General features: G+C 44.3%; 1 protein-coding gene across 1 annotated transcript in view; it reads left to right on the forward strand.

Annotated features, from left to right (window-relative positions):
* Nucleotides 1-8,916, forward strand: part of FAM151B (family with sequence similarity 151 member B) — a 109,265-nt gene extending 100,349 nt beyond the window's left edge. Inside the window, exon 6 of the mRNA XM_064596308.1 lies at nucleotides 8,457-8,916. Within this exon, the coding sequence (XP_064452378.1) occupies nucleotides 8,457-8,472 (16 nt within the window). The 3' untranslated portion in view covers nucleotides 8,473-8,916. The remainder of the gene's footprint in view (nucleotides 1-8,456) is intronic.
* The last annotated feature ends 1,028 nt before the right edge of the window (nucleotides 8,917-9,944 follow it).

Raw genomic sequence — 9,944 nt, forward strand, 5'->3', positions numbered from 1 at the left:
TTTTAAAAAATGTACTCGCTTGCCCAAACCTCAATCCCTGTGTTTTCTCTGAGTACTCTCTACGAATTATTCTGAATTCATTAAAAGAGAAATTACTCTCCCTGGGTCTTTTTCTACTGAAAAGCTGGAATACATGAGATGTCCACTTTCATCCCCAAATATAACCTTGGCAGATATGGTATACACTTCATTGTGAATATGGTAAATATTGGTTGGTTTGTTCTACATGTGTCTGCGGTCCCTGGCCAGCTCCATGCCACATTGCTACCTGTTCTGGAGCCCACCACGTTGAGTAAGCATGGGCTCCCTGTCCTCAGAAGGCCTTGCTCCGTCTCTCCATATTCACAGGATTTAAGCTTCAGGTGTGAACATCTTTGTTTCCGCCCGTGACTTCCTTTCCCTTCACCTCCTCTGTGAGGTGGGCCACACTCCTGATTCCGTTCTTCTTACACCTCCTCTCCAAGACCCCCGCCTTCCTCTCTGCTCTGGAGCCTTCGGGGGCCGTTCTCTATCTCCAACACTTACCTTTCTCACTTCTATCTTCAGTCTCTGCTTTGTTGACGTCCTTCCTTTCAGCTAGCCTGTAAGTATGTATTTTCCTCCCTCTTAATCCTTCTCCAGAACAAATGCTTCCCAGTGCAGTTTCTTGTGTCCACAATGGGGATAGCCAAGAATATTACTAGGCAGAGCAGTAGGAGTTGGGGATCAGCCCAGAGCCTCATGGAGCCCATTACTGAGCCTTTCAGAGAACACCCACCCGTAGTGCGCCCTCCCTGTGCCCCAAACTTTGAAACTACAGCTTATCCTTATCCTGGGCCAGATCAGATTCTTAGTTAAGGCAAACTACCACTAAACCTTGTCAGGGAATACTGATTTATTCTGTCTCTGCCTTTATACTCCTAAGTGGCAGGACAGGAGTAAGCAGCCTGTCTTAGGGAGAGTGGGGTTTCTTCAGATTACAGTGAGTCTCCCTTCACTGTCCTCACTCTGCACACAAGTGTCCGCCCATGGTCCCCACCATGGGTCCTTTCACTCTCACACTACACCTTCTCTGGACCTGTCTTCTCAGAGTCTTCCACATTTTGATGTCTCCACTTCTAGACCTCCATCCGGCCTCCAGTGTTGAGCGACTGGCCTGCAAACCCAGCTGCAGAGCTGCTCACCATCCTGCACAGTCCAGAGGCAAACTCCACCTGCCCAAATTAGTGTCTCCCTGCTTGCTTCCTTTCTGAACCCCCTCTCTGGGGTTTGGCACCCCTCTCCCTCTAATGTCTCAGGCTTGAAACCTGGGAGTGATCTTCTCATCCTTTCTCTTCCTACTTCCAAGAGTATTGATTGATCGCTTGACAAAACAATCAACCAAGTTCTGTCCATTCTACCTTCTCAAATTCTCTGGAGATGCTCACCTACTCTCTTACCCACTATTACCTCACCAGTTCAGGTCCTTGTAATCCCTCCTTGAGACTGTTGTATCTGTGTCTACTGCCCCGCTGCCTCTGGTCGCCCCTTTCCAGTCCAGACTTCCTCTGTCCTCTATCATGCTCATTGTAAAAAGTCAATCTGAGATGATTCAGATTAATTACCTAGAGATTAATCCACTACTCTAAATTCTTTCATGACTCCCCATGGGGCATGAGGTAAAATTAAACTACGTAGCAAGGCATCCAAGATTCTGTGTGATAATTTGGCCTCTTGCCATACTTCCTAAACTTTGTTTTAGCAATTCTAGAGTGTTCCTATTTTTTGGAACTCTCCATAATCTCTACAACTTCTTTACTTTGCATGTTATTTTCTTTGCTTGGAATATCCATAGTCCTTCCTCATCCTATACCCTATCCACTGATTGAACACCTGACAAACTCCTTTCCATCCTTTAAATCTCAGCTCAGGTGTCACCTCCTCTGAGAAGTCTCCTTAGCCAAGCTGAGGTTTCCTTCCCCACATCTACTCTACCTGCTAATTTGTGCTTTTGCACCATCCCACCGTTTACTTGCATGTTTGTTTCTCAAATGAACCATGAGCTCCTTGAGATCAGAAACCATGTCTTATTTATCTTTGGATCCCAAGTGCTGATGTGACTTATGGAGATGCTTAAGAACTTTTTAAGGAATGAAAGAATGAAGGAAGAAATCTTCAAACTGGGTCTGCAGTGGGGCTTCAAGTGGGAGGGTAGGGGCTGTGTTTTCATAGATAACATCTTGCTTGATCCTGGACCATAAACTCCGTGCAGGCTGATGTGCATGTTTTGTTCACGCCTGTGTCCCCATTGCTGAGCATAGTACCTGGGAAGTATATAGAAGCTCAATAAACAATTTTTGAGTGCATGAATGGTAACTCTGTGGGCTGGGACAGGCACTACCATCATAATGTAGTGGAAGAACTGGGTCTTGGGGAGGTTAAGTAACCTGTGAAAGTGTTGGACAAGCCAAGCCTCAGAGTGCCTGGCCTGCCACCCCTTTTAGAGAGGGAGAGAAGTAGGCTGCTCAATGAATTTGGTTGACAAGGGGAGGGCCTTTGTCCCACAAGCAGCCAATCCCTTTTGGGCTATTATAAGGCCTTACTTTAAAAGATGAGGTGGGACAATCATATTACTGCTTGAGAATTTGAATTAAGAAACAGAAGGGGGACGCCTGGCTGCCTCAATCAGAGGAGCATACAACTCTTGATCTCGGGGTTGTGAGTTTGAGCCCCACATTAGGTATAGAGATTACTTAAAAAGAAAATATTAAAAAAAAAATAAGAAAAGAAACAGAGAAGATGAGCTGGTAGTGGGATCCCCACCAGAAGCCTTTGGAGATGGTAGGCTGGAGTTACAAGGGGTACACAGTGCAAATCAGACACAGCAGGAGAGAAACCACAACTGACAGCCCGCAGAGCCCCCCTGTTCCCAATGGCCTTCACATTTACGTTTCAATGTGTGTGTGTCTTTACAGTCACCTCTCTGTCCCACCCAATCACCCAAGGTAATTCCAGTAAGGGTTTGTTCCTTGCAGCTAAGGTTTTTAATGAATGCTCCTAGGTGGACCCAGGATTGAAACCCAGGCCTTCTCTCTCAGCTCAGTGCTTTCTACTATTCCAGGGCTTAGGGACATTGTCTTTGTGCATATTTTAGCAGAGGGCCATACAAAAATGGTGCATATTAAATGTATTTTAATGACAATGAGAAAAGCTGTAGTTGTGAATATGAGTGGGAGCAAACAGCCAGTGAGGCAAATCAAATCCCCTCTCAATTTAAGCTAGGCCAGTAGGAGAGTCCCAAGAAACCGAAAATATGCCTTTACTGGGTACTTACTTGTACAAGGCGTCTGCCTTCTTGGCTCTTTTTTTTTTTTTAAGATTTTATTTATTTATTTGATAGAGAGAGAGACAGCGAGAGAGGGAACACAAGCAGGGGGAGTGGGAGAGGGAGAAGCAGGCCTCCCGCTGAGCAGGGAGCCTGATGCGGGGCTCGATCCCAGGACCCTGGGATCATGACCCGAGCTGAAGGCAGACGCTTAACGACTGAGCCACCCAGGCGCCCCTCTTGGCTCTTTTTTAACACAAATCCCCAGGAGTTCCAGCCGCCCCCTCCCACCACCTCCACCCACCACCAGGCTTGCCGGGCAGGTGGGGCCCTGAGAGGAAGACAGCCGGCCCCTTGAGCATGTGGACTCCTGCCCTTCAAGTCTCAAGGCTGCGTGCAAAGAATGCCAAGATCTTGGTTTCTATCCATGTGTGGCCTTTTGACACACAAGCTAATGAATGTATTCCAGGTGCAAATCGTTCTTTCCCACGAGCTGTTTTGTAGTTCTCCAGTGAGGCAATTACCTGGTACCACTTAGCAGAATGACACAAGGAGAGATCTGAGGGCTGACTGGTGATGATGAAGCCTAGATGTTTTCCCGCCCTCTTCCCCGGCTTTAGAAATTGTATTGAAAAGTTAACATACAAAATGTCAGAGCTCCCCTCGTTGTACCCCACGCACCTGCTTGTGAGGGCAGCAGGCTCTCTGATGCTCCTGGTAGGCACTGCTTTTCAAGCGCCGAATGGGCAGGTTCACGACTCCGGGCAATGAGAATGGTGAGCCCAGAGGGGCTTGCTCACCCCCTCCTTTCTCTGCAGACATGCCTCTACTTGACGATTACCTAGCTGGGGTCACCTTTTGAAACCGACTGAAAAGCAACATTGCCCAGAAATCACTCACAAGCCACAGGCTATGAAAAGAAACAGATTTTGACAAATTTCATTTAATGTACATTATGGTCAAAGTTTGCAGAGGTGAAGGCCAGAACTTTGAATATTTTCAGATTAGATTTGCCAAAGAAATGCTTTTTGAAGCTGCAGCTATCTGGAGGCACTGATAAAAAACAAGAGTGAGATGTCCTATTGGAGCTGGATTTTCAGGAGCATAGGAGCGACGATCTTTTTTTTTTTTTAAAGATTTTATTTATTTGACAGAGAGAAACACAGCAAGAGAGGGAACACAAGCAGGGGGAGTGGGAGAGGGAGAAGCAGGCTTCCCACGGTGCAGGGAGCCCGATGCGGGGCTCGATCCCAGGACCCTGGGATCATGACCTGAGCCGAAGGCAGACGCTTAACGACTGAGCCACCCAGGTGCTCTAGGGGAGACAATCTTAAAAGTTAGACTTCAACTTTCATTTTTAATCTAAGCTTGAAAAATCACTGAGCTATGGAGGAGACAATTATGATCCAATTATAAATAAAGAACTTCCACTGGGGTTGATATTTGTCTCAGACTGAACTACACACTCTTTAAGAAAAAGCATTCTGATAGACCCACAAATGTGACATTTAGTGCTTAAGAGACTGTTGCCTTTTTTCAAAAAATTTTCTGATGTAAAAAAGAAATAACTCCAAGGAGGCATATAGCACAATTATTTTTTTGATTACTTTCATTACTGTGATGGTTCGTTTTCTGTGTTTACTTAGCTGGGCTGTACTACTTGGTGATTTAATCACAAGACAAAGGTGTTGCTGTGAAGGTATTTTGTAGATATAGTTAACATCTCCAATCAGTTGACCATAAGTAAAGGATATTACCCTTGACAACTGGCCCAATCTAATCAAGAGCAAGAATAGGTTTTCCAGAAAGGAAATTGTCTCAAGATTCCAACATCAACTCCTGGCTGAATTTCCAGCCTGCTGGCCTGCCCTACCGATTTTAGACTTGCCAGCCCTTACAACCACATGAGTCAATTCCTTAAAATTAATCTTTTAATATATATTTCTTATTGGTTTTCTTTCTATGGAAAATCCTGACCGATACAATGACATGTATGCACTCGAGTAATAGCTAAAAGTTTTTTTTTTTTAAGATTTTATTTATTTATTTGACAGAGAGAGAGACAGCTAGAGAGGGAACACAAGCAGGGGGAGTGGAAGAGGGAGAAGCAGGCTTCCCGCCGAGCAGGGAGCCTGATGCGGGGCTCGATCCCAGGACCCTTGGATCATGACCTGAGCCGAAGGCAGACGCTTAACGACTGAGCCACCCAGGCGCCCCATAGCTAAAAGTTTTTAAGCTGGAAATTCAGAACCATTCAATCTGGATGAGCCAGATCCGGACTCCTTCCACCTTGGGGCTTCTATCTTCAACTAAGGATTTCCAAGGTCGTTGCCCAGAAGGAAAGAACATGGAGGATCACAAGTGGGAGGAGGTCTGGAAGGGAGAGCAAACTGGGAAGGGCACACACCACTTTTTCCCACATTCCACTGACCAAAACTTTGTCACATAACTACACACTAATGCTAGAAGCCTGGGAAATGTAGTCTAATTGTGGGTCAGAAGGAAGAGGAAACAGGTTTGGTGAACAGCTAGCCAGGCTCTGCCACACCCATAAGGCAAAAGAGACAGACACCAGACTCAAAACTGGACTTCTGCTTCCCCCAATTTTTTTTCCTGTTTCTTCTTTTTTTTTTTTTCTTTGTGAGAGATCTAGTTAATTTTTTTTTTAAGATTTTATTATTTATTTATTTATTTGACAGAGAGAGACACAGCGAGAGAGGGAACACAAGCAGGGGGAGTGGGAGAGGGAGAAGCAGGCTTCCCGCAGAGCAGGGAGCCCGATGTGGGGCTCGATCCCAGGACCCTGGGATCATGACCTGAGCGAAGGCAGATGCTTAACGACTGAGCCACCCAGGTGCCCCGAGATCTAGTTAATTCTTTTTATTGAAGTAGGGTTGCACCCAATATTACATTAGTATATTTTTAATATATTTGATTATATTAATATAGAATATATTTAATACTAGAATTTAAATATATATAAATATATATAATGTAATCATGAAACATATAGTGTATTTTTTGAAGTATAATTGACACCCAGTGTACTGTGTGTACAACATAGGGACTCAACAAGTCTATCCGTTATGCTATGCTCACAAGTGTAGCTACCATCTGTCACCATACAACGCTATTACAATATCATTGAGTGTATTCCCTATGCTGTATCTTTTATTCCTATGGCTTGTGTATAACATGTAGGCAGTAGAAATTTTAGATAACAAGTCTGAAAAGGTTGATCAATGCCATCTGTAGGGGACCCTAAAGGCCAAGGTGGAGTTTGGTCTTAGTTGGGTCAGCATGAAGGAGATGAGACAGTGGCATAATCAGCGATGTGGTTCAGAGATTGCTTTGGTGGCCATGTTTATGATAGTTTATTTGGGAGGGAGGTCAGAGGTGAAAAACCACCAACTTAGATTACCCCAACAGTCCAAGTGAGAGAAAATAAAGACCTAAACTGGATGTGGTTATGAGAAAGAGAGAACAGGGGTGCCTCGGTGGCTCAGTCAGTTAAGCGTCCCGACTCTTGGTTTCAGCTCAGGTCATGATCTCAGGGTCATGAGATGGAGCCTCCAGTCGGGCTTCACGATCAGCTCAGAGTCTGCTTGGGATTCTCTCCTCTCCCTCTGCCCCTCCTGCTCGTGCTCGCTCTCTCTAAAATACGTAACTCTTTAAACACACACACACACTCTCACACACACACGCGCACGCACAAAGAAAGAAAAGAACAGATTGAGAGGTGCCTCAAAGGTGAAGTAGGTGCTTGGCACTTGATGGAGCTGGGGCCTTGAAGGTGATGACACCTTCCCTTCTTGTTAAGGCCCAGTCCTGGGTTTTGGAATCTGGAGATGAAGTTTCTTCATGGCTTTTCCTCTGCCTGGAGCATAGATCTGCCTTCCTCCTGACCCTCAGTCCCCACCACCTCTCTAGATCCTTCAATACCAAGCTCAAATCCCATTAAAAGAGTCCACATGTCCAGCAATAGGAGAATGGAGAAACAAATGGTGGTGCAGCTATACAATGGAATGTCAATCAGTTATGAAAAGGTACAAACCGGTGATGCATGTAACAACTTGGATGACTCTTAAATGATGCTGAGTGAAATAAGCCAGACCAAAGCATACATCCTATATGATTCCATTCATATGAAGTTCAGAAACAGGCAAAAATAACCTACAATGACGAAAAAAACCCAGAGTAGCACCTGCTTTTGGGGGCGGGGGACTGACAGCAAGGGGTCTGAAGGAGTTTTCTGGGGTGATGGACAGAGGTTTAGGTCACGTAGGCACATGGGTTTATTAAAATCTGTACAATGCTGCACTTAAGATCTGCATTTCTACATGTAAATCTTACCCCCCCAAAGGTAAACAAATACTGAACTGTCATTGATGATGTGAAAGCTGATGGAAGGATGGCTGGCTAAGTATGTGGTAAAGCAGAGATAGGCAAGTGTTAACGACAGAATCTAGGTGATGGGTAAATGGGTGCTTAACGTATAATTCTCTCAACTTCTGTGTTCTTGAAAGAGTTCTAATAAAATGCTAGGGGGAAACCCCCAAATTTAAGATTTGATAATTCACCTATCAAAGAGGACTGGCAGTCAAAAACCACCCTGCAGGCAAAACGTGGGCCCTTTGTAGGGGGCTATGACCAGGGGCTGGAAAAAGGGGCAGTCTCATTCAGGATGCCTTCCCAGATGAATTTGGCTGGTTAGGTGCAGTAGAAATTCTCTTCTCTGCACCTTTTTCCGAGTTCCATTATCATTAAATCCTTCCCTCCTTGCAGACTAACCCTCTATTCCCTCAGGGTTTGTGTGTCCTATTGCCCTGGGGGCAAAGAAGTACAGACCACCTAAAATTTTTCATCCAAGGGGCGCCTGGGTGGCTCAGTCGTTAAGTGTCTGCCTTCGGCTTGGGTCATGATCCCAGGTCCTGGGATCGAGCCCCACATCGGGCTCCCTGCTCGGCGGGGAGCCTGCTTCTCCCTCTCCCACTCCCCCTGCTTGTGTTCCCTCTCTAGCTATCTCAGTCTCTCTGTCAAATAAATAAAATCTTAAAAAAAATAAATAAAATTTGTCATCCAATAATAAATTTCACATCTAGTTTGATTACTGACTGCAAAGTTATTTGAAATACCACACAACAATGTGATTTCTTCGCTTTTTTTGTTCTAGGAATAAAGAGATTTAACCGAAATGTCAGTGTACGGACAGAACAACTTCCTGGTCCCCAGGAGGTGTCCTGGGGAAGAGAAATGGCAGGAGCAAATAATTAGAAATGGCCACCGGTGCAGTTTCACCTTTGCCACAGGAACAGCAAAACCTCACACAGACTGTAGGGCTTCTTTCCCCTGTTGAGTCAGAGACTCCATCCCTTTTGTGAGCAATACCTTTTCACTAGAATCTCTAATTCTATTCCTCATACTCACTTAATGATGGATTTCTTTTTTGTCCCAACTGGAACATCCTTGATCACAAGTTTCAATCTTTCAGAAATCATTATTTTTCTGAACCTTTTCAGCAGCTGGCTGGCCAACTTTTCCCTCACAAAGTCATGGTGCCAAATCAGGTCATTTCCTGGACAGTTTTTAGTTTACTACTATAAAGAAAAAAAAGCATCTTGTTCTTGCATTTGCTTACTATGTACCTACTATGTACCTCTTTGAGCTACTGACATTACTTTCATATGTATTTTTATTACATATTTATTAAAGTGAAAATCTTTATTTCTTAAAATAGATCAGCAACACACAGGTCTAATCTTTACAATTTTACTTTCTCCAATCCCATACATGTTGACTTACAATTCGCTCATTTTTCTATTTTGCTGTATTTAGAAGCCCTAGTGATAGGAAATAACAGTTCAGGTTTTTTCTTCTTTAGAGGGCAGAAGCACTCTAACTCAGTGATTTACATCCTTAGGTAGGTTTCAGAATCATCTGGGGTGCTGATTTGCACTGCAGATTCTTCTTCTTCTTCTTTTTTTTTTTTTTTAAGAGAGGGAGAGAGAGTGGAGGGGGAGGGGCATAGGGAGAGGGAGAGAGAGAATTTTAAGCAGGATCCACGCCCAGCGGAGCCAGACTTGGGGCTTGATCTCATGACCCTGAGATCAGGACCTGTGCCGAAATCAGGAGTCAGACGCTCAACTGACTGAGCCACCCAGGCACCCCTGTACTGCAGATTCTGGGACCCATCCCTCATATAGGTATAACGGGGATGACATTTTGAGAAACACTGTCTGTTAGGACGTGGGTTATGTTACATAATTTCAACCTCACAGAAACATAAAATGGGCTAACCTGAATATTTAGAACACATGTGCATGTTATACTATTTATATTTTGGCCTCAAATTATCATCACTTTACAGTTCTGTTTCATAAATCAACCTGGAAATAGTTAAGACTTGATTTTTTGTCTTGAAAGATGAACAAACCAGGGACCACGAGAGAAAGCCTGATGGTTCCCTAGTGATCGGTCTTTGGAATGTTGTGTGACCCTTGAACATAAAGGGCTCAGTTATTATCTTAAGTCATTGTGCATGAAAACAAACATATAGCGCTTCAAAAAAATCTAATCACAATAGGCATACCTAATGTATAAAATAACACACCCAACTCTGATACTCTCGACTGTTTACAGCACACATTTTCCTCCACATACT

The sequence above is a fragment of the Mirounga angustirostris genome, unplaced genomic scaffold (genome assembly GCF_029215605.1).
Source record: "Mirounga angustirostris isolate CCGP_5_RB_7025 unplaced genomic scaffold, mMirAng1.0.hap1 SCAF_7, whole genome shotgun sequence".
In the NCBI taxonomy this organism is placed as follows: domain Eukaryota; kingdom Metazoa; phylum Chordata; class Mammalia; order Carnivora; family Phocidae; genus Mirounga; species Mirounga angustirostris.